The 25,673-nt window shown below is 37.0% G+C and overlaps 1 protein-coding gene across 5 annotated transcripts in view; it reads left to right on the forward strand.

Annotated features, from left to right (window-relative positions):
- Positions 1 to 22,698, forward strand: part of ATP13A3 (ATPase 13A3) — a 93,449-nt gene extending 70,751 nt beyond the window's left edge. For 4 of the 5 annotated variants that reach the window (XM_046001990.1, XM_046001994.1, XM_046001991.1 and 1 more), the window contains 6 exons: positions 189 to 366; positions 1,811 to 1,998; positions 6,985 to 7,073; positions 10,717 to 10,797; positions 12,329 to 12,418; positions 19,693 to 22,698. In XM_046001990.1, coding sequence (XP_045857946.1) covers positions 189 to 366; positions 1,811 to 1,998; positions 6,985 to 7,073; positions 10,717 to 10,797; positions 12,329 to 12,418; positions 19,693 to 19,890 — 824 coding nt within the window. In that variant the 3' untranslated portion in view covers positions 19,891 to 22,698. The remainder of the gene's footprint in view (positions 1 to 188; positions 367 to 1,810; positions 1,999 to 6,984; positions 7,074 to 10,716; positions 10,798 to 12,328; positions 12,419 to 19,692) is intronic. The other variant, XM_046001995.1, reaches the window with a different exon arrangement.
- The last annotated feature ends 2,975 nt before the right edge of the window (positions 22,699 to 25,673 follow it).

Raw genomic sequence — 25,673 nt, forward strand, 5'->3', positions numbered from 1 at the left:
GAAAAAGCCTAAATTGTTTACTTTTACAGATGACTTAAATATGTATGACATTTGGCTTGGATTTTGGACATTTTTCATATTAAAGATTTGTTAGACAGAAATGAATTTAAGTTCCTAAATGAATCTGATTATGTATTATATAACAACTATATAGATAAAAACTTCTTCCCTTTTCCTCCTCATTATAGTGAGTTTAAATCCTGCCTGGAAGGAACTTGTGGCGCAAAGACCACCCTCTGGTCTTATATCTGGGGCCCTTCTCTTCTCCGTTTTGTCTCAGATCATCATCTGCATTGGATTTCAATCTTTGGGGTTTTTTTGGGTCAAGCAGCAACCTTGGTATGAAGTATGGCAGCCACAGTCGGAGTAAGTAGGTCAATCCGTTTAAAAAATCTGTGGAATGTGTGTAACATATATGCGTAGTAGAAATAAGTTTTAGAATTTATATAAATTTTGCAGGCAGCTTAATTAAACAACTAACTTATTTGGCCTATATTTGACGTTATATCATTGTAACTCCTTTTATTTTTAGAAAGATGGTCAGGCAGGTTCTTCATAATCATTACCAAGAAGGGGATATCGGACCAGTTTCTTAATTAGCTACTGAGCTTATCTGTAAAATGAGAGCATTGAAATTAATCAGTGTTCTCTTCTCTAAACCCAGAATGTTTGTGCCTCTAACTTTTCTACCCCAGACCTAGGAAGTGACATTTTATAATCTGAAAAAACTTGTAAAAAAAAAAAAAACACCAAGTGTTTCTCTTATTTATGGGTAGAGTGTTCTATCAGTCACAGATTATAACATTAGTTTAATTAGTTAAATGTATAAGCTGGGGTGCCTAGGTGGCTTGGTTAGTTAAGCATCTGATTCTTGATCTTAGCTTAGGTCTTGATATCAGGGTTGCAAAAAACAAAACAACATGTAAGCTATACCCTGAGGTAATTTTGTAGAATTACATTTTTAGATACAAACATTATAGCTTGCTTGATGAAGGGACTAAAAGTTGTCTTTAAAAGTTTTAGGAAACTGAAAAATTTAACATTAACGTTTGCCTATATGTACATATAAATGCTGCACATGCAAAGGAATAGATGGAATTGTTCTGGAGAAACTTTGCAGAATTCATTTGTAGCAGATTAACATTTTGTTACTACTTGCCTGTGCTTATGTAACTAATGTTTTAGTAATGGGTGTGATACATGTTTGACAGTCCTGCCCACTGGAAGTAGAGCTGAGAGAGCACCACAGCCACAGAATACTGACAGTGCTCAGTGCTTTGCTGGACATCTACACGAGTTATCTTACTCCCCATAGAAACCCTGTGATAGTGCAGGTGATACCCACCCTTACAGGCCAGGAACCGGAGGCTTAAAAATTTAATAATTCTTCGGTTAAACTAAAAAGTGGTAGGGCTAAGGTCAGCTTAGAGGGCTAAGGTCAAACCTAACGTCTGTGAACCTTTACCAAGTTAAAATGACTCCCAAAATTTAGTTGTATTTCTTTTTTTAAAATTTTAATTTCAGTATAGTCAATGTACAGTGTGATATTAGTTTCATTTCCAAGTTAGAAAGTAAGAGGAACTTGTTAAATATGATTGGAATTAACTGATTGGAATATGACTAAGGAGAAGAGACCCTTAACACTCTGTTGCCTGCCTGTTCTATATATTTTACCTTGATATTGTTGGATCTTTTCCTATAAAAGCCTAATTTCTGTTAGTGGGAGTGATTTAAGACAGTTAAGGTGAAGTTGGTTGCTTTTGGGAAATGAGCATTGTATTTAGTAATGTAAAAATGTTTTGTGTTCTAGTGCTTGTAATACAACGAGAAGCCTATATTGGAATTCTTCACATTTGTACAATGAAAGCAATGTTGATACACATAATATTCAAAATTACGAAAATACCACAGTATTTTTTATCTCCAGTTTTCAGTACCTCATAGTGGCAATTGCCTTTTCAAAAGGAAAACCCTTCAGGCAGCCTTGCTACAAGAATTGTAAGTTTGGCATTTGTGATTTTTATCCTGCTTGCTTTCTTTTAAAAATAATACAAGAAGAGTAGAGTTGAAATCGTTTTTTCAAAGTGAAATGGGTCTTCACATAGAATGAACCTAGTGATTTAGATGTTTACTGTCTTGTTTTGTTCTCATGGTAGCTGCCACTCTAAAGTTGAAAATTAAAGCCACCAGTTCTAAACAGTCCTGGTTTTCACATACTATTGCTTCTGGCTCCAGCTTTTATTTTTACAGCCCATTGCAGACGGAGTTAGAATTAGAAACAGGAACAGAGCTTTTTCAGTTGGAACAGTGAGTGTTATACTTTGCTTCTGGGTGGTCTGCACAGTGCCAGCTCTTTGTCATCATTCTTGATACTGGCACAGACATTATTCACCTGGAATTCTTCATCGGTGTCACCTTTGCATCCACTGCTGAAAGGGTCAATAAAATGGAGTCTTGTGCGTATGTCGACTCATCTAACTATGGCAGTAGGAGCCTCTCGATTGATCAAAACTAGGGTTTATGGGAAAAAATCAGTTACTGTATATAAAGTGCTAATTTTTTTAAAAATTGAGAATATACTATTAGCATGTGGGACAACTTAGTTTTTTTTCCATAACGAACTTTAGATTTTTGCAGTATTTTAGAATAAATAATAGTCATTCTTTTGCTGTAGTTAGAAAGAAATGCTGGTGTTCTGGTTGGCAGACTGTCAGGTCACATAGGTGTAAGTAACATCTGCTAGCATCTTTATCTCATGAGGGTTTACAAAGCATTTTCCCATATGTCTTATTTATTCTTCTACACTATGTGGTTTGTAGGTCACATTTTATTAGTTTCTGTTTTGGACAGGTTAAGACTGTTCGCCTATCAGTAATACTGAAATCTGTTTTTACTTTCTACTTTAAAAAAAAAAAAAACTGATACTGGGCACCTGGGTGGTTCAGTTGGTTGAGCCTCCAACTGACTCTTGGTTTCAGCTTGGGTCGTGATTTCAGGGTCATGGGATTGAGCCCCACGTCAGTCTGCGTGGAGTTCGGAGTCTGCTTGGGATTCTCTCTTTTCCTCTCCCTCTGCTCCCCCCTCCAGATAAATAGATCTTGGAAAAAACAAAACAAAAATCCATTATCTAAAAAGCAGAATCTGTATTACTGAGAGCCATATTGGAAGCATGTTTTGGGACAAAAAGCCTTCCACAGAAGGTCAATCACTTCTTCTAAGAGTACTTCTTAACTAAAGTTAGCTTTAGTTAAAGTGAACTTAATTGAAGTTGACATACATGTTTTGTTTTTAGTTCCATATTTTTATATTTCAAGGAAGTATTTAGCATACCCAAGTGTAGCTAAAACATCTATCAGAGAATAATGCTTTCTTTATATAAGAAAACTGGTGTTCAGACTGTTTGATAAGATGGCGATGTCAGTGAAGTTAATTTTAGAGATCTAAGTAAATCCACCCTATCCATGCTTCTCCAGCTTAAAAAAAAAAGATTATTAATTGCCTGTTTTTAAAATGTATCTTTTGTATCCTTTGGAAAACTTAAAAAAAATTTAAGACTTTGTATTCTCATTTAATTTTGTATTAAGATATTTTGTATTTGCAGTTAGTTTCAACTTGACTTGAATAAGTAGTAAACTCAGTTGTTTTTCACTGGACTATTTTTTTAAAACCTAGTATTAAAAATTATGTTTAGCAAAAATACAGCCACAAAACCTTTGTCCTGAATATAAACAGCTTGTATGTGTTTGTTGGTGGATAAACAGAAGTGCATGCTATCTTAAAACATGCCTCCTAAAAAATAAAATAGAAACACTAAAGACAACATACACGTATTTTGCTAATTTTCACATCTTGTTTCTGTCTCTCATTGGAGCCCCTTAATCTTGGAGTTACTGATGAATAAAGAAAGTGATAGAAATAAAGTCTAACTGTATAAAGTAATGTGTAAAGTATAAATAAGACTGGGAATGAATGGGGAGAGGTTAAGGCTTTGCTAGAGCTGACATTAGTTTTTCATTTTCTCCTTTAGAATTTGACAGCCGTTCTTTGTTAGGACTTGCTGGTTGCTGTTCTTTATATCTAAGCAGTGAAATGTATTAAACCTATTTTGAGATTATTGTTTTTAAAAATTAAATCTCAATCTCAGGCATTTCAGCCATTCTCGTCAGAATGTTTTTGTTCTCTCCTACTGGTTGGATTCTGAATCAAACTGAATTTCAGTCTGCGGTGACCCATTTTCAGCTTTAGCTTAGCCCAGTTCTATTTTCTCCTTTAACCATGCTGTCATTTCAAGGACCATGATGATACGGACTTAATTCTTAGACTGTCATTTAACTAGATGTGATCTCTTGGGATTTGGGTTTGGTTTTTGCTACAGTTTCTTACTTGCCTCCTGTAACTTTCTGCTTGTGACACCGAAGTCCTTTCTCAGTCTGTGAAGATGTTACTGCTGAACTGCCAGTGTCTCCTCTTCAGGGTCTATGCATGTTTTTCCTGTTCCTCTGCCATGTCTGAATTGGGTGGAGCAGATTCCTAGAGGCCCTACAGGATAAGGTGGCCTTTCAAAGACTTGAAACTTGTGGTTATAGGTTAGAATACCCCAGTTCATATTTTTGAGGAAGGAACAGCGAGAGGAGTATATATCAAAATCATGAACAAGTATCGTAGGTTTATTTATTCTGTGTAAGGTTTTGTATTTGAGTCATATACTAAGGGGAATGAACGTAAAGGAAATCCTTTATGGTGCCTGATTTTGATGCCATATTCCATCAAAACCATCTGGTATCATTGACAATTCTGTGATGCCGTAAGTTGGGACATATTTAATAATAATAACTTGAATTTACAAATGCTTTGCATTTTAAGGACCAAGTCTGCTCTTCCCTATGGTATCCTCATCATATCCCCATCTTATTAGTTCAAGTACCTTGACTCCTAAGGACTTGTTCATGTTCACACGCTTTGTGGTAGAATCTGAATTTGTAACGTACAGAACAGTCTTTGCTGATCTTCAGTCACCACCAACACAGGATTTGTTTTGATTGTGTGTTCTGGTGAAGAGTATTACTTGTACTTCAGGAGGAGTGCCAGGACTGTCTAGGAGCAGAGATCACAGTCTGCTAGAAGATGAAACCTGATTTTCCCATTCTTGGTTTCTCTGTTGATCTTTTCATTTCAGCGGTTACATACATCTGTCAGCCATTCATTGTCGCTGTCAGAGTCCTTTGAACAGCGCGCCTCTTTTTCTCCCCTGGCTAAACAAAGGAGAGGTTTAATTACTTATTTTCTGCTTCACATGGAAATCTTGGTGGGTTTTTGGAGGTGTGATCAAAGGGAGTGGCTCTAGGAGAAAGACAGGAAAATTTGAGAAATACTGTTGAGGTGGATGTAAGAAGTTTGTGAGCCTGAGTAAAATAATGTTTTCTGGCAATATATTAGGAACTAGATTACAAATCTATTTTGCTTATAGCTGTAAAAATGCAGTAAGATTTGGAAAATACTCAATATGGGCTATTACTGTTTTGAAGTAACTTTTTCCGTCTCTATGTTTCTCTATTTGTACTCTCTAGCATTTGTATTCTGACCATTTCTTTTTGTCCTTTTTCTGATTTTGTTTTATGTGTGTTTCTGTACTCCCAACTAGCACTTTCTAAACACTTTTTCTTTAACTGTCCATAATAACTATTTGAATTAACTTACATATTGCTTTGGTTGCTACATTTATTGAACAGAATATTATATTTCCCGTTTACAGTTTAGTAATACGTTTTAAAAAAAACAAAAATCAAAGGAAAAAAAAGTTTTTACAAATCTAACATGGGTTCCAAATTCTTTATCCTCTTGGTCAGTGTCTCAAAATAAAAGTTAATAGAACTTCCAGCCTAAGTTGTTAGAACAATAAATATGTATATTAATGTATATATACAAAATAACTCTATAATACACTGTTATTTCTGTGGGACAGTAAATATTGGCCTGTGGTTTTGAACTGACATACTAACAGTGTTTATATTTATAAATGACTCCTACATTTAAAAATAGTATGAGATCTTTTTACAGTCCATAAAATAGGATATTAACTTCTTTACCCAATCTGAAGGCTCTATGATAAAATTTTGGTTTTACGTGGTTTTACTAAATTACAGTAACATTTAAGTTTTAAGATGACCTCAAATAAGAACTTGTAAATAAATATCCAGGCCAAATAAAAAAGGGGGAAATGTTGGGGAATATCAGTATAATGGGGAAATTTCTGATCATAAAGGCTCATTATATAAGAGTATGCTTATAGAAGTACAGATGCATGCGTGTATGTACACAATTAACAGAATGGCCATGAGCAGGGAGTCTTATTTTTGAGTTAGGAAAGTAATGCAGAGTACTGCTTGATTGAATTGATTGCCAGCTACTGCAGCAAGCGGTGAACCCACATTTAAAATAGTAAATCAGCTCAGTTTCTGGATTTTAGCTTACATTTTCTTTGGAAATATTTTTACAGAGGAAGTCATTGTGAAAGTAGGATTCATTTAACAGAAATATGGTCAAATTAGAATGCCTTTATTTAGGATTATAGCTTACCCAATACTGGGAATAAATGTTGTTCAGTACTTTCATAGTCAACAGTAATTAGTGCATACATGTTTTAAATGATAATCTCATTTTGCTCTACATAGTCTAGTCTCCTGTCTTTGAATTATATATGGGTTTGCTTATCTTACAGAGTAGCTATCTATGGGAAAAAGAAAAATAAATGTCCATAAAGGTCTGTCTCTTACTTTTATAAATGCTGTATCACATAAGTGAAATCTTTGAGCCTAAATAATATACTGTACTCTAGAAAATAACATAAAACACAGACTTTATATACTTCACCAACCTAAATAGATATATTCAAAACCCAATTTAAGATTGCCAATATGCCAGTTGTATTATATGCATTTTTATTTTAAGGAACTTCTAATTTAATTGTTTTACTTTCTTTTTCAGATTTTTTTGTTGTGTCTGTGATGATTTTGTATGTTTTCATATTACTCATCATGTTGCATCCAGTTGCCTCTATTGACCAGGTTCTTCAGGTAAGGGTTCAGCACATCAGTTACTACTGGTTGTCTGAGGGCGATAATAAGTAGGATAGCAGCAGTAAGGCAGTAATAGAAAATGACACGTTAGTATTACGTGATGCTTACACAGCCAAATGGGACTTCTGGAGGTTTGCTAGGACTTATGATCTACCCCTCCTTTGCTCTCTTATTACTGGGGACAGAGATTCTTTTCCCCAGGATCTCTTCCTTCTGAATTTTCTAAGATGCAGTTATATTAACCCATATGTGCCCTGAAAAGAATAAAGAACATAATTGAAACAACAGCTTTTATTGAGTCTAGCTGGTATTTTAAGTTTCTTTCCTGTTTCTTCAGTCTTTGCTTCTGGTTCCCTTTCCTTGTCTACAAACAAATGTTCCTTGCTCTTTAAAAATAAAAAACTTAGACTCTGTCACTTGATCTGTCCCTTCTCAACCTACTTCATGAATAGTCTGTACCTACTGCCTCTTCTTCACTGTCCACGGAGTTCATCTTTTCATTAAAAACTTCATGAATGATGAAATATTTGTTCTGTATATTAAATTGTTAAGCACAAGAGTAATAAAAATAACATCCACAAGTTCATTATCCAACCGAAATTGATAACATTACCAACACCAGTAAGGCACTATAGCATACCCTTTTCCAAACACCCTGAGGGAACCACTCTTCTCATTTTTTCTCTCATTATACACTTACAATACTGTATGAAGCCAGAGAGACAGTTTTGCTTGCTTTTGACCTGTATGACAGTGGTATCTTACTGTTTGTATTTTTCTGGAATTGCTTTTTCCCATTAGCATTATTTTTACGATGTGTCCATGGTGGTACGTTTCATTTTCACTACTCTGTAATACGGCATTACAGGAGTATACTTGCAGTCTTTCCCGTGCTCATAGTCGGTTTGCCTCAGGTACGAGCAGCTGTGTTACTGAACTTCGAAGAGGATGACAGTTTATAGTCTGAACCAGCAGTGTGTATATGAGTTTGTTTTCCCATGTGCTTCATTGAGGCATTTAGATAAGCACTTGAAGCAAAAGAAGAAAGCAGAAGAAAATCCATTTTTGTTTCTCTCCTGCCGCATGTGTCTTCAGCTTCACAGCCAGATTATTTCTTGAAAGAGTGCAGCATTTGACTCACCTCTTACACACTCATCAAATAGTTTGGCTTCTACCCCTGCCAGTCTAATGAAATTGCCCTGGTCAAGGGCATTAACAGCTTTCTTCTTAAATCCAGTGGACTTGTCCTTTTAGTTTTTTTCCAGCCTTACTTGACCACTTGTCAGTATTTGACAAGTTAGCCAGGCAGTCATTTTAGAGACTGTAATTCTGTGATGCTGTACTCCCTTCTGATTTTTTTCTACCCCTAGGACTCCTTGTTCTTACTCTCCATGGTGGTTCCAGACTCTCCTCCTATTCCTTTTTTAAATTATTTTTTATTTTTTTATTTTATTTATTTATTTATTATTATTATTATTATTTTTAAAGATTTTATTTATATATTTGGCAGATAGAGATCACAAGTAGGGAGCGAGGCAGGCAGAGAGAGAGAGGAGGAGGAAGCAGGCTCCCTGCCCAGCAGAGAGCCCGATGCGGGGCTCGATCCCAGGACCCTGGGATCATGACCCGAGCGAAAGGCAGAGGCTTTAACCAACTGAGCGCTTTAACCAGGCGCCCCTCTCCTCCTATTCCTTAAATGTTAGTGTTTCACACAGTCCCATTGTTCTTCTTCGTGTTACTCTGTATATATGGATGAACTCATCTGTAGTGCTGGCTTCCCCTCCAGTATCTTCTGTGTTGGCCTGGCTCTCACAACTGAGCTTTAAAACTGAATAGCCACTGACATACTGAATATTATACGCATGGTTCACCTGTCAGTTCTCTCACTCAGCATCTTGATAACCAAGCTTATCATGTTCTTCCTCAACCCTGCTTTTGTCTTTTTTGGTACCACTGTTTATCCAAGTTGGAAGTGTGTATATGTGTCCTTCTCTTCTTTGCATGGTCAGTTGCTAGATTCTCTGTTTTCTTACTCTTGGTCTATTTTAGCTTTGCTCCATCCCATTTGCCACCTAAAGGGAAGCTGTTGTTTCCTCACAATACTTTTAACACCAAATGTGTTAATTCTCCAACTCTGGACACCAAGTATCTTACAATTCACTTCTGATACAGACTACCCGGAATTAGCACAGACCCTACAAGTTAAGGGCTCTGTCCCATAAGAGTGCTCCCCAACTTCAGATACCAGTTGAAAGTCCCAAGTCATCCATCCCCTGTATTTCTGACTAATTAGCTATAAATCAGGGTTCCTAGAACTTCCTTCTCAGGTTTGATAATTTGCTGTAAAACTCAGGTTAACACTTACTGTTTATTGGTTTATAATAAAGGTACAGATCTACGACTAGATGAAGAGGCAGGTAGGCCAAAGTCTGGAAGGGTCTCGGGCATAAGAGCTTCTGTCCCTGTGGAGTCGGAATGTACTACCCTCCCAGCACATGGATGTGTTGACCAAAGCAGAAGCTCTCTAAACCCTGAAGTTTAGGGATTTTTTTTAAAAGGAGGCTTCATCATGTCATGGTCAATTATTAACTCAGTCTCCAGCCCCTCTCCCTTCCGAGGAAGATGGGGCTGAAAGGTCCAAGCTTCTAATCAGGCCTTAGTCTTTCTGATGACCAGGCTCATCCTGAAGTCATCCAGGAGCCCACCAGGAGTAGCCTACTTAGAATAAAAAACATGATCCCCAGGAAATTCCGGGGCATTTAGAAGCTCAGGATAAGACATTCCTGTTGCCACAAGACCAAATATATATTTATTATTTTGTGCCCCCATCACTAGTTTTGACTTCCATCATCTTGTCTTGATCACTGTAGGAGTCTCCACCCCTGAAATCTTTTGCTGGAGTCATAGGTGTTTTTCTGTAACATATTAGATTGTATCACTTCCCCGCACCTAACAGTCTTCTGGGTACTCAGTAAATAATTTATTGACTAAAAGGTGAATGCATGAATGGGATTTTTTTGTTTTATTTTTTAGGTCTTAGGAATTAACCAGATTTTGAAGTGAAAACGTAGGCTGTATTTGTTAAATTGATTTTTACAGTTCCTTCTATAACAGTATATAGAGTTTTGAGTGATACTTCATTATTCGATCAGTATCTGCTTCATTGTTTAAAGACAGGATTTTAGTTTAAAAATAGGGAATTGTTAGAAATTCATGAACTAGTAGAAAGCATGGGCTTTTCAGTCTGTGTAAATAGGATTTGACTCTAAGCTCAGTTGTTGTACCCTATTCTTTTTTTTTTTAAAGATTTTATTTATTTATTTGACAGACAAAGATCACAAGTAGGCAGAGAGATAGGCAGAGAGAGAGGAGGAGGAAGCAGGCTCCCTGACAAGCAGAGAGCCCGACGCGTGTACCCTATTCTTTTAACCCTGAGTTATACTTTCGAGTTTTGTCCTCTGAAAAGTGGATATACCTTGTGGCATTGTTAAGGATTGAGTAGATAATGTATATGAAGGTGCTTGGTATGTAATAGGAATTCAGTGAATTTTGAAATTATGATATAATGCGGTAATATCAACTGCATACTACAATTTTAACTTAAAAATTTTTGTCTTATAAAAAATTTTTTGTCTTACAGATAGTGTGTGTACCATATCAGTGGCGTATAACTATGCTCATGATTGTTCTTGTCAATGCCCTTGTATCTATCATGGTGGAGGTAAGCATTTCAGATAATCAGATGGCTACGTTGCTGCTTTGGGATTCTTGGTGATTATCAGTCCTGGGGGAAGAGGACAGGTAACATTATGGAAGCCCACAAAGAGTTTCAATCTCATTTTAGTTAAATTGATTTAGCTCTCTCTTGTGACCTTTTCCATGGAAAAGAAACACAACTGATAATTGTTAGGTTAAGTGATATGTCACAGCTGCACTTACACAGATCAGAGAAAATAAGCAGTGAGATAGCAAAAATTAGTGATCTATAGAAAGGGGAGAAGATTGGTGCTCAGGTGGCCCTAAACTAGTAAATCAGTGCTATGAAATCAGAGTGGGTGTGTACCACCAGAGACCTGTGATATGTAGTAAAATCTCCCATTTAAGGAAGGAAAAGAGGGAGGGGGCTTTCTTGATGAAATGTAAATTTTAATAACAGTTTACTGAAAGTATAAAATAATGACCACTGTGAACTTACTGGCGCAGCTTACTGGAACTGCCTCCTTGGTATTTACTTCCGAGTTTCCTCTGGAGGTCTTAAGTCCTCTTTGATCCATTGTATATTTTATAGTTACTTTCCTACCAGGATTGCCTTTAAGTTGACTTCTATAAAAGGAGCTAGTAAGTTCTTATTTGCTGCTTATTGATAAAATTCTGTCTGTTCTCAGAACTGTTATGATTCACTCCTACAGTAGCAATATATGAAGTGGAAGAAGGAGATAGAGTTGTGATTTTTAAGTGAAGGGTTTCTTTATAGAGCAAACTTTTGAATTAAAATTAGGTAATTTGTTGGAAAATATGTATACTTTTGTGATGATAGTTCTCAACTTGAAAATTATGCTTAATTTGTTATCTTTCTAAAAGATGACTTGGTATTTAAATTTGGGCAATAGTGGGCAGTGTGGATATTATGCTGCTGATCTTTTTAAGTTGCCCAGTGGGAAGTTTTTTTGCCATTTTATGGACACTAGAAAGCACATCCAAGATAATATATTTTAAAAGCTTTCCTTTTTCTATGGTGTAAGTTCCATCTATTCACGCAAATGTTATTTAAAATAAAATTTAAAGAAAAACAGTTTTTAGGGAATCCTCTCATGATCTCTTAATTTATTATTCTTGCTCACTATCAAAAGAATTATTTGTGTTGGACTCTGATGAAGTCACACCCAGATACAGAATTAATACTTGTTTAGTCAATGAAAGCAATTCATTGTTAAGAAAAAAAGTCTCAAATTACAAGCATTATTTTAATATGGGAAAGATCCAAGGATTCATATAAAAGCCATATTTTGTGGAAATTTTAGAGGCCCCATTTTATCAAGAATTTTATGGTGATTTATATTTGTTACAAGAATTTTCTTCTAAAAAAAAAAGTTCTGTTATACTTTATCCTTTTCAAATATTAACTGAAATTGTCTATATGAAAACCAAGTCATGTTTTTCACTAATGATGCAGCATTGCCTTTTAAAATGTGCACATTAATAAAGAATGACTTAGTCATTTTTAATTCTTAACTCACTGGAATATCTCTCAGAACTTCTTCCTTGACATGGTCCTTTGGAAAGTTGTGTTCAATCGAGACAAACAAGGAGAATATCGCTTCACCAGCACACAGCCACCACAGGTTGGAAATCAGCACTTACTCTCAATTCTTCACGTGTATTTAGGCTCTTTTAGTTGTGTGCCCTGCCTTCTGTAGGATGGGGTTCTGTTGTGTGTTGCCTCAACCTTTTTCCCTTTCCCTGGCATTTCATTCCCTATAAGGAGTCCTAGAAAATTCTTGGCAAACATTTGTTACAGGCTTTTCAGGACTTCAGAAATTTCATAAGTCTCTTTTCCATTCCAATCCTTATCTTCGTTGTGTTATAAAAGTCTTGTTCTCACTGGTGAGAGTTAAGTTTTCCATTTTTCTCTGGTTTTTGTGTTTACAGTTTTTATGAGTCCCATTAGAACCTAAATGGGATTCATGTAAATGACTATAGTTATGAGATGGGAATTGTTCATGAATCAGAGTTCAGAGGCCAGAAGTTTGAGGAGTTATTTCTGATCTCTTGCCAGCAATTAATTGTGCCTTAATTTGGGATGGGTTTTTAGCTTTTCCAGACTTAGGATCTCTCTTTAGAAAAATTCTCAGAGACCATGCATATCTTCATACAAATCATGGCTTAGGACTTTTGATTGTCTGGATCCATTCAGTAGCCTGTTATATGACAGATAGGCAAGCACCATAGTAAAAAGAGAAGAGAAACAAATGAGTAAAACCCATTTCCTGATGTTTGGATGTTGAAGTATCATTATATACTATAACCTACAGTCATACAGAATATAACTAATATATGTTATAGGGTTTGTGTAGAAGCATTTGTATGTATGTACTTATACAACATACAAGGTAACATGTAAGGTCGGTCTTGTTTTTTTTAAACCATTGAATCAGCTCTGATCCAGCCCGTTTAGGTATAGAGAACTTGACAGTACCATGTCTCCCCGCCTTATTATCTGACCCATTGCTGTTTGTTAGAAGGTGGTGTGCTTTTACAAAAACATGTAAGTTCTAAATCTCCTGCTCATCCTGAGGCACAGGGAAAGCTCTCAGACTTCAAGAGGATTCCCTGGCATTTCTGAGTTGGGCCATTCACTTTACTTTTACCTAAGTAGCAACTTGCTGAGCTTTATTTTGCTAGTTCAGCAGGCTTGATGCCGAGAGTAGTATCACAGATTGCTTTCTTTATAAGAGGTCTGTGGAATGCTATTTCCTTTTCTACTGCTTTATGATGAAGAATGAGATTTTGATAGTAATGGGATGAGTCTGGCTTCAGCTTCAGTTCCTTTTTCTCAAAGCAGGGTAGTGATACGGCCACAGCTATTTCAGGGGCTCATGTCTTTAGCTAAATATCCTCTGTGTCCAAGTTTTTCCCTGGGGTTACCTCACTACATGACCTCAAAGGGTAGAATCTGGCTCATATCATCAGTCCCCATATGAAATGTTTGTATCGGCAAAGGCCCCGGCCAAGGAAAACATTTACATTGAGTTTTCAGCAACTCCAAAGAGTTCTCTGTTGATCTAAACAGGAAATGCAAATGCACCGGGCTGGCTCAATCAGTATAGCGTGTGACACTTGATCTTGGGATTGTGGGTTTGACTCCAACGTTAGGTGTAGAGATTACTTAAAAAAAAAAAAATCTTTAAACAGGGAACGCAGATTCTGAGGAGGCATTATACCCCTATTTAGTTAAAAGTGGGTATCATAAGCCTTCTTTAAAATATTTGAGTTGGAAATTTCTCTTTATTCTACAACCAAAATTAAGTGGGAGAAAATTCTGTCATTTGCTAAATTCCTGTTTTCTAGAAATTTGTTAGTATCTGTCCTCCTTATTTTTAAGAGTTTTTGTCTCTCATGTGAAGACCTCCCTCACGTATTCAGAGTAGAGAGTGAAGATAGAGAGTGGTCTAGCATAGGCAGCTCCACCATCCCCTGTGTTTGCCAGTTTGTCCTGAGATTCATGGAGTCGACAGGAATTTTAGTCTTCAGTTCCTGTAGTCATGATAAAGAAAGAATTTTTAAAAATTATTGGTTTTAGAAAAGACTTCTGTGGGGGCACCTGGGTGGCTTAGTTGGTTAGGTACCTGCCTTCGGCTCAGGTCATGTCCTGGGGTCCTAGGATCAAGCCCCGTGTGGGGCTCCCTGCTTCGTGGGTAGCCTGTTTTTCCCTCTCCCTCTGCCATTCCTCCTGCTTGTGTGCTCTCTCTGTCAGATGAATAAATAAAATCTTTAAAAAAAAAAAAAAAAAAACAACGGATGGTGGGTAATAGGGAGGGCACATTTTGCATGGAGCACTGGGTGTTGTGCAGAAACAATGAATACTGTTATGCTGAAAAAATAAATAAATTAAATATAAAAAAACAAGAAAGAAAGAAAAAGTTCTTGTAGTGTTTTAGCACAGAGTGATACAGTTTCATCTTCTGACACATCTATGTGTAATGCGGTTTCACTTTTCATATTTGTGACACTTCAAGAACCAGTCAGCTAGTCCTATTACCATAAGGCTCTGATTCTCAGTCAGAGACAGTTCTGTTTGCCCCTCCCCACCCCAACATTTGCTGGTATCTGGAGGCGTATTTGGTTGTTACAGTTGGAGGGGGAGGGCTCGCTACTGGCATGTAGTGTAGGTAGCAGCCAGGGATGCTACTAAATAAACATCCTAGAGTAGTAAGCAGGACAAACCCCTCACCACAAAGTTTTTTTGTTTTGTGTGTGTGTGTGTGTGTGTGTGTGTGTGTGTGTGTGTGTGTTTAAAGCAAGAGAGTGTACATGAGCAGGACGTGGGGAGGGGCAGAGGGAGAGAGAGAATCCCAAGCAGACTCCATGCTCAGTGTGGAGCCTGACAAGGGACTCCATCCCAGGATTCCTGAGATCATGACCCGAGCTGAAATCAAGATGCATAGCCATGCTGAGCCCTCCAGGAACCTCACCACTAAGAATTTTTAGTCCCAAGATGTCCTGGTGCCAAGGTTGAAGGTGAAAAAGAAAATGAGAGTAACCTGCTACATCAAGGACTTCTGTGGCTGTTGTAATAATTCTCCTCTGCCACAAACTCTCATTCCACATCTGCCTGCTTTGTGCTCTTTACTACTAAGAATCCCATGAGATCTTTTCAGACTGCAGCTCCCAACCAGCTGTATGTATTCTGGGGGAAGAAAAACACTATTTCTTTTTTTTTTTTTCCTTGTTTACCATATGGACCCAAGGGCCACTGAGTTGGGTTGAAAGTTTGAAAGCTGGAGACCCTGGATTAGGCACCAGGTCTAAGACAGTTGGGTTGGGAAGTCAAGAGCCTTAACTGAAAATCTCTAGTAACTTTGTCTAGAATGTCGGTGAGCTACAAGGCACACTGTACAACACCTCCAGCATCCTCCCAATCTTAAGGTATTTCTAACTTCAGTTACTATGGAAAGAAGCAACATTCAGTTGACTTGTCAAGTCATTATGCATCTAATGAACGGTAGAGTAGGGAGTTGAAACCCAGGGTTTCTGATTGCAAGAAGAGTTTTCTATAAAGCTTTACCCCTGTTAAGGAAGATCTGTGCTGCATATTATCTTACTAAGAAGGATTTGTTAGTATCCCATGTCTGGTAAACTGAGGCCACTTAGTGATAGATGTGGACCTAGGATCATGTCATGTAGTTTGATCCTTCCTGAAGATTTGTGCCTGATTATGTTTTCCTTTTGTGGGCAAAAGCAAGTATTAACTGTAATCTTTATTCCACTTAGAATACTATTTGAGCTTATTTAGATAGAATGCTTGTTCTGATTGTCTTTATTTTATATTCAGGATTGGTATGGAAGAAGACTATTATGAAAACCACAGTATCATTACAACATTTTCCCATAGCATGGCTTTGTATCTTACATGCTACCCATGAAAACATGTCCTTAAAGTAAACTGGCATTGGGATTCTAGAATGAACAGCTTGGAATGGTCTAAGAAGCAGGAGAATTTTTGCTGTATATCTTTTTGAAAGTTCTTTGTGGTCTCTTTGCTGGACTGTGGTAGCCTCTTACCCATCTTTGAGGGATACACTTGGCTATTTAACCATCCCTTTCGGGAGCAAATGAGAAGTTCCAGTTGCTATCATTATAGTGTTCTCCTGCTTCGGGGACTTAAGCCGAGATGTTTGGGGAGACCCGAGTGCTCATTCTAGGCCCCGTGATGCTCCACCTCTTTGCCTTCTTGAGGCACAGAACTGGCCTTTCTCTTCTACCATCATCTCTGCCTTGGTTCATTTCTCATTCTCGCATGCCTGTAGCACCTTTTCTTTTTCTCTGCCGATGAATTATATTGTATTTGAGGATGTACGTGGTATGTTTGTGTTTGTAAACTAACAAACCTGCGCTTGCCTGTAGTGTATTTTATGTGTATGAATATTTGGGGAAAGTGTACAGAACAGAATGTTTCTAATTATAGTGGAAGGGGAATGGGGATTCCCTAGTGTTTCTTGTGACTTAATTTATTTTGTCTTAATTACTAGTGTACTTGTTTTTAATAAGGAAAGAAGATTTTTTAAAAATATGCACCTTAATTTTAAAAGATTTCTATTGTGGTTCTGTGTGCAGTGAAATTAGCTTTAATTTTATTGCTTGCCTCACTTCCTCCAGGTAGAAAACTTAGGCATGTCTGTTTCTTAAATTTGAAGACACCAGACTGTGACTTGACTTAAGTCAACCTGCTCTGCATTGTCACATTGCCTTTCAGTCTGGACAGACAAGACCTATATGTTTTTGCTTTTTTTAAAAGTCAGCATTCACCAATAGCCTTTTCCTGTGGTCCTTTAACACTGCTACAAGCTGTAAAAAAAAAAAAAAAAGACAGCTTTCAGATTGATTTAGGAACACTGATCTTTCCCACAATTAACACTGAAGAATTGAAACATTGGGGGAAAGGTGGATCCATGTGGTGTGTCCCCTGTTAGGTTAAATATTAAGGTGTACTGTGTATGTGCCTGTGCCGACACAACATGTGCATGTGGACAGGAATTACCGTTAGCCCTTGAACAACACAGGTGTTAGAGGTGCTAACCGCCCTCTCCTTCTGCAGCCCCAAATCTGTGAATAAACTGGGACTCCTCAAAAACTTAACTACTGCGGCGCCTGAGAGGCTCAGTCAGTTAAGCTGTCCAACTCTTGATTTTTGGCTCAGGTCGTGATCTCAGGGTTATGAGATTGAGCCGCGGGTCAGGCTCCCCTCCCCTGCTTGTTCACACTGTCTCCCCACCCCCACCCCCCCCCCCCCAAGTAAATAAATCTTAAAAAAAAAAAAAAACCAACCCAACAAACTTGTGATAGCCTGCTATTGCCCTTACTGATAATGTAAGCAGTTAACACACATTTTGTGTGTTGTATGTATTATATATTATATTCTTAACATAAGCTAGAGGGAAAAAAATGTTACTAAGAAAATCATGAGGAGGGTGCCTGGGTGGCTCAGTTAAGAGTCTGCCTTCACATCCTGTGCCATTAGCAAGGTCCAGTGCAATATAGCCCAAGTGACCAGGGACAGAAAGATCCCTGGATATTTGGAAAGGGAAGTGAAAACAGGCTGGGCCTCTCCAGGAAAGGAGAAACTGAGATGTGGGGATTCAAGGAAGGACATGGCATCTCCAGGTGAAGACAGAATAAAAGCTAAAAAGGAGAAAAAAAAAAAAGGTCTGCCTTCAGCTCAGGTCATGCTCCCAGGGTCTTGGGATAGAGCCCTAAGTTGGGCTTCTTGGTCAGTGGGGAACCTGCTTCTCCCTCCCCCTCTCCCTCTGCCTGCCACTCCGCCTGCTTGTGCTCTCTCTGTCAAATAAATAAATAAAATCTTAAAAAAAAAAATCATAAGGAAGAGAAAATTTTCAGTACCATAGTGACTATTTATCAAAAAAAAATCTGCATTAACTGGACATGCGTGGTTCAAACCCATTATTGTTCAAGGGTCAGTTGTGTGTGTTACTTGGATCACCTAGTACCTAGTCTCTTTTGTATCCTAATGCCAGATATTTTCTTGTAGACGTCTTTTAAGGGTAGGATAGCGAAGAGGCTGCTAGATAAATGATGCCCCGTGGCTCCCGCCCATCCTCATACAGCTTGTTACTGTCTGTGATCCCTGGCACCAGAGCAGCTTACTGTGTTTTGTTGACACGTGACTAGAAGACCTTTAAAAGTTCTAAAGAGTTTCTAAATTATTTTTGTTCTCTGCTGGCTAATTTAGAAACACATGTTTCAAAACATGTTCTGGCAAATTTGCCTTCCTTGATGATGGAACCGTTTTTGGGTAATGCCATGAGAATGCCTACGTCAGTTACTTCATTTGGTTTGATGAGAGTACTTCAGTTGAGAGAAAACCTAGTTGCAGCTTGAGTTACATGTTGATGGCACAACAAAACAACCTGGAATTTTAAAATTCTGCTTGGAAAGAGCAACAGCCAAAATAATTAGAAACGGACTGTTCTTCAGAGGTGAATAGAACTCAGGTCTTAGTATAGTCATTTTAGTTTTCTTATTTCAGTGTTTTTTTTTTTAAATCTCACATTTCAGTTAAATTCAGTTAAATTTTTGTATAACTAGGGACTGCCTTCTTGTTCTTCAAAGATTAATTTATCTAACATCACATTCATTAAAAACATCAGGACTGATCCAGAAGGATTTCAGTGCCAGCAGAGCTTTTTGTAATGAAATAATACTAAGAAATAGTACTTGATTTTATACCTTTCTGTATACTTCTTTCCAATAGTGGAACACCAGGAGAAACCATAATTATAAAATGAAAAATGTTTTATATTGATGAAAATATGTGGAAAGAAGTGATTGACAGTGAACACGATCTGAGTTCTAATTTTGGCCGAACAATATTTTCATCGTGCTTTATTTTTTGAAAGATGACATTAATAGTAATAATATTTTTATACTGCTTTCTTCCAAAAATGGTCAGCTGGCTAAATTGCTAGGAGCAGTGGTATAACCTGGGATAGAATATGAGGGTTTCCATATTAAATATTAAAAATGTTTCCTTTCTGAATAGTTTAAACTTATTTTAACACATTTGATATTTTGTGTTAAAGAATCCAGATCTGCAAGTTATTTTAAAAATGTATCTGTACGTAAGATAATAGGTACATAAAACTAAGTAAAATGAAGTTGCATTGATAATTTAAAAAGTCTAATCTTAAAAAATATGTTCCTAAATAATTAAAAGCTGACTTTTTAAAACTTGGATATTTTTTCATTTATTTGTTGTACTCATAAGTTCTTTCCTCTTATTTTTCTGTCTTGATGTATTATGCTTAAAAAAAATTTTTTTTGTTAAAAACAAGCAGACCTTAATCTACTAGTGTGTTCTTTTTCCCCTTTACTCTCTTAGGAGTCAGTGGATCGGTGGGGGAAATGCTGCTTGTCCTGGGCCTTGCGCTGTAGAAAGAAGATACCAAAGGCAAAGTACATGTATCTGGCTCAGGAGCTCTTGGTTGATCCAGAATGGCCACCAAAACCTCAAACAACAACAGAAGCTAAAGCTTTAGTTAAGGAGAATGGATCATGTCAAATCATCACCATAACATAGCAGTGCATCACTGTCGGTAGTATGCTAGTAGCAGGAGAATGTAATTTTGGGACATTCTGATCCTCTGTGTCAGAATGGCGCCATTTCAGTTTATGTCCCTTCTAATACAGTAGCTGATAGAGAGCTTTTTTTCTCTTTTTTTAATAAATGGAACAAGACAAAAAGATTGGCCCATCAGTTAAATTAATTATCAGTCTGTAAAGTCCTGTATCTTCATTCAGTAACTACATATTATATATACTTTCAGAATTTTCTTGTTGCCCTCAGTGATACTCTTTATAGAGGGTACAGAAGAAAGTGGTATTTGGTAGGTTTTTAAACGTTAGCTTCTGAGACTTGGTTTATCCATTTAAATTTATTTTCACAACCCCCTTATTAGAAAAAGTCCTTGTTTACATACCGGCCCTAAATTCGTTATTGGTAAATAAAATGGGTTTTTATTAGCCTTCAGTGAAAATAGGTAGAAAGCCCGTTTCATTTGATTCCAAAATTTCTTCCAAAGAATTCTGTATATACATACACCAGTTCCCTTTGATAGCCTAGGAGTTTTATGGTGTTGCTTGTAGAACAACTCAGGTAATTTCCATTTATGGTTTTATATTTTCTGTATAAACTGCCTGGGTTTTATTTTTCTAATCAGCAAGGTGCTTCACTCCCTTCTTCAGATGTCCCTCAAAGCTATCAAATGGATCTTGTTTGCTGTCACTAGTATAATTTACTTCGCTTAAATGTTGTAGAACCATTTTCACTAGGAAAAAAATTTTTTTTTGGCAGTAGGTACAAATCTGCCTCATATCTCTTCACATCTTTCCCCCCACCCTCAGGTTTTATATCATTTTAAATACTTTTATTTTCTTCTATGTTTCTAATTAACAGCATAGGATAATAGTGCATTGGTTTGTTTTGTTTTAGTTTTTGAGTTAGACTTCAACCTCCTAAAATTTTTAAGGGTTGATACATGTCTCTTCTATAAATAATGAGGCTTAAAAATGAGCGAGTAGTTTTGAGTGACAGCTATTTTTTCAAAGCAGTACCAACTTGGTGCGTTTGTTTTGTGCCATTAGGTGGCGCCAGAGGTCAGAGCTTACCTATTTAAGATTGGATGTTTACAAAGGACATTCTTTGGTTGTAAGAATTTCTGGGAGGAAGAAAAATTGAAATAAAGTTAAAGAATAGATATTCATTGAGCCAAAAGAAATGTGAAAAGTATTTTTCACCTTTCTCTTTTGTCTGGTTATGTTTAAATTTTAAACAAAATTAAAGTAACTTTGAAAATGCCTTTCTAGGTAAGATCCAGCAGTTTGGCAAAGCCCACAGTTATGATAAACAAGGAAACTGATATTGCTATAAAACGGATACTGAACTCCTAAAACTATATGATGTTATCCTATGTTCTTCCTTAACTGGTAGCAGGCTTGTGCTTTCCACTTCCAGCTGATCATTATTTTCCTGATAGATATTTACCAGTTTATCAAATGTTAGCCAGAACTATAGAACCACACAGTTCTCTTTTTTTATGCTGCAGAGACCTGAATGATGTTAGGTAACTATAGGAAAAATGTAAGTTACACTCAGGATCACTGTTACTGCTATTGCCACTGATGATTCTTACAAAAATATAATCGAAGTTTTCCATCAAAAAGTAGAATATGATATTAATACACATTAGATAAGAACAATTGTTCCATGAATGATTCTATGAAGCTATGCATCTTAGACCTCTTGAGCTGTGAATTAGCACTGTTTTCTATAGTTACTTACCCTCTTGATCATTTTCTAATTTCCACATTCATTTTCAGTGTGTACAAGCATTATTCTTAAGTGATTTCCCAGAATTGTAAATTTTATTCTTTGATTTAAATACTGAAGCATATAATTAAAGTAATTGCTAAGTAGCCGCTTAAAAATCCAGTTATTGGTTTGTATTTAACATCTTAAAGCGCATGATCGTAAAGAGCTGTATTTTTTACACCCTTCTTTTTTTAACATTTCGGTTTTATAAGGGTTTTGTATCTCATTTGTCCATATTGTTTTCAAAGGAATGAGGTTTTTAGGTAGGTGGAAGAGCATTTGTAGGATGCTGGATTTGAACATAGAGAAGGTGGGGTTTTCAAGTTGCAATTGATGGTTTCCAGAATGTTATTTGAAGAATGTCTGTGAATCCAGGTGGGGGTCCTACTCCGTGCCATAGACAGACTGAGTTCTCTCTCTGTAGGTCACCGTTACATAGTAATTTTGATTCTGAACTTCACATTAAATTATTTGAGTGTATACAGACCGAAATTTTAAAATCTGTACATATCTTATTTTGATGTATTAAAGATTAATAAATATTGCCGATTTAAATTTTATTTATGCACATACTTAAGGACATAAATGTCCGGGAAAGTAATTGTTAAATAATGATATGTAACTTTTTAACTTTTTAAATAAATAACAAGATTTTTAATGTGTGTCTCCCTCAGGGTTGTTTAAAGTTTTTTTTCTCCCTCAAATATAAATAGTGGTAACTATATGTTTTGTATCTTCTAGCACCAACTGCTGTAAAGCAATGCTGCAAATAATGCTTGAATAAAAGCGGCTAAGCCAACAACAAAAGAAATACTTTTTATATTAGTTTTATAATTCTTAACATTCGAGAGCTTTCCAAATTGCACTTGCATTTAAACAGAACTGTTGCAGTCTTAACTGTATGTATTTTGTCTCCGTGTTTGTGAAGATACTGCACAGTGTCAGAGGCATGGCAAATAACATACCAGTGTTTATGTATTCTGTTCCCCAAATGGCTGTAGTACAATATCCAGAAAAGAGCAAAATTCAAGCTTTAGAAAACATTCTAAGATCTCATGCATGCAATTTTGACATATCTGAAAATAGGTTTTTGTATATTTATGGTGGGAGGTGGTTGGGAACTTTTGACTAAATGTGGGATGTTAATTTTTGTACAGTCTGTGGGCATTTACACATTTTTAATGTAATAAAATTTGGTAATTATGTGCACATTAAATTAATAAGATAGTTACTTCCTGTTATGATTTGTGAATTCCCTAAGACTTTGGATTTTTTTTAAGTAACTTTATATCAGAAATGATACTGCATCTTTATATTTTTTAAATTGTATTGCTGCTCAAGAATGGTACCCTGATGTCGAAAAGGCATACATTCATAATTGTACATTCACTGTAAATAACCTTATGAAATCTTTTTTTGGATTGAAGCTATTCAAAATAAAAATTTAAATGAATGAAATAATGTTTTTTTTTCTGTCTCTTTATACATTTGTTTACCTTTTAGCCATACAAATACTGCCCTTTTGGATTTATTTTTTCTACTTCATACTTGTGCATTTCCTTTTTTTAACTTTGTATTTTTGAAGGGAATAAATACCACATCCCACATAGATACCACATTATGTGTGTGTGTGTGACCATCCCGTGGAAACCCATTCATTAGATATAATGTAGAACCAGATGGTAAGTGTAAGGAGGTCTGAGGGAAATTGTAAAATGTTAAGACTACAGGCTTACCTGTTAACAGTTGGGAAGGTCAAACGCAGAGCTAATGTCATGTAACGCATTTTAAGTTTGAAGTGAAGTGGCAGCCATGGGTGCAAAAGGAGCACTCCCAGGGAGGGGAAACTGTGGAACTGTTGGTCCTAGAAATCCCTGAGAAGGCATTGTGCCGGGGTGGGCGGTCTTTCTGGGTCTCAGGTCCTACAGGAGGCCTGCCTCCTGCTGTGGCCTATGTGGCTGGCTGTGGTGTGATTGATTGGGCAGTGTGGAGGTTTAGGGTCCCAGGTTCTTCCCATTCTCTGTGTTTTGTGTAGGGGAAGTGGCAGGGCCGCGGTTCTGCATGTCTCTCTCTTCCCAGGGTGTTACTGCCAGGTGCTGTGTTTCAAGTATGTATTGCAGGGAAGGATGGAGTAGGAGGAGTTTGGATGAGACCGTCACTGTCCAGAGTTGGAGTTGTGATTGCTCTGTAAGTGCACAGAGATCCCTCCAGTGCACAGAGCCTCCCCTCACTGAGGAGAAAAGCAGGTCTCATTCAGGCAGACAGCTCTGCTTTGGAAAGGCCAAACCGCAGAGGCCGAGGTGACTTATACAGAAGTTGCCTCTTAGCATAGCGGATTTCTAACCTGCTACATGAGTCCAAAATTCAAAGGAACCACCAACTTCAGTGTTTGAAATACTTCTCAGTACCTCATCCAATTTTTCAGCAAATGGACTCAATGTTCCTCTACTGACTGCAACTTCATACCCTCCTGGCATTCAGAATGTTCAGCTCTTTTCAAAGAATAAACGTTGCAGATCATTCTGATCGGAGTGCTTTGGGGGAAATGGGCCACAGAAGCTTACAAGAGTCTGACACGAAGTCTTCCTCTGATTTAAAATCTCCACAAATAGAATCTCATGTGTATGCTCTGCTGCCCTTGTTTCACATGGTTCTGTGTATCAGAGATGTCTGCATTTGCAGCTCAGATTCATTCTTTTTTAAAGTCCACAAGCCATCCCAGTGCACAGATGTTTCATAACTTAGATGACTACTTCCCTGTTAGTGGCCACTTAGGTTTTTTCTTTATTTTCCTACTACACACAGCCCTGCAGTGTTTTTGTGCACAGTTACTTTTAAATAGGTTCCACACTTAACGGTTGAATTCCTGACCCTGAGATCAAGAGTCGTGTGCTCTACTGACTGAATCCCCAGGTGCCCCATTTTGTGCACAAATGTTGATGAGCTTAGACATAGGACGTATTTTTAGCAGTGGACCTGCTGGACAAAGGATGTGTATTTTTAATTTGGTTGATGCTGCTAAATATTTCCCCCAAAGTTTTTTCCAATGTATGATCCACCACTGTAGTATGAGAATGTCTGTTTCTTCACACTTAAAATGCTGGATATTTTCAGGCTTTAAACAATAAAAGGTTCTATCAGTATGGTGTGGTGCAGGGATTACCAAATAGCCCAGAAACAGACCCACATGTTCATGAAGTATGGACTCAAGACTATACTGATATTGTAGCTCCGAAGGAAGGGGTTTAATTATATATAAATGGGACTAGGACAGTTGGTTATGTTTTTTTTTTTTTTAAGATTTTATTTATTTACTTGACAGAGATCACAAGTAGGCAGAGAGGCAGGCAGAGAGAGAGAGAGGGAAGCAGGCCCCCTGCTGAGCAGAGAGCCCGATGCGGGACTCGATCCCAGGACCCTGAGATCATGACCTGAGCCGAAGGCAGCGGCTTAACCCACTGAGCCACCCAGGCACCCGACAGTTGGTTATGTTAATGGAAAAAAATAAACTTGGATTCCGCTCAAACGCATCATATGCAAATATCAGTTCAATATGGACTAAGGACCTAAAAAGAAGGACAAAACTATAAAACTCAGTAAGGCATTATAGGAGTACTTTCTTCTCTTTACTTGGGAAGAGAGGAGGGTTTATTTTGATACAAAAAACAAATCATAATAGATTGATAACTTGGTCCATCAAAAGACATCATGAAGAAGATGAAAAAGGCAAACCACAAACTAGCTGAAGATATTCGACAAAAAACTGACAAAAGGATTAGCATCCAGAATATATAGTTTTTTTTAAACACATATTTTGCATATAGAAAAATGGGCAAAAGAACCCAACATCTCTGAGAAAATGAAGCACAAGTGGGCATTAAAAATATGAAAAGATGCTCAAGCTCATGAAATGGGAAAAATATGAAAAAACCACACAGAGACAATGACTTCATATGAGTGGTAAAAATTAAATTGAAAAAAAAATTCCAAGT

Source organism: Meles meles, chromosome 4 (assembly GCF_922984935.1).
Source record: "Meles meles chromosome 4, mMelMel3.1 paternal haplotype, whole genome shotgun sequence".
Taxonomy (NCBI): Eukaryota; Metazoa; Chordata; class Mammalia; order Carnivora; family Mustelidae; genus Meles; species Meles meles.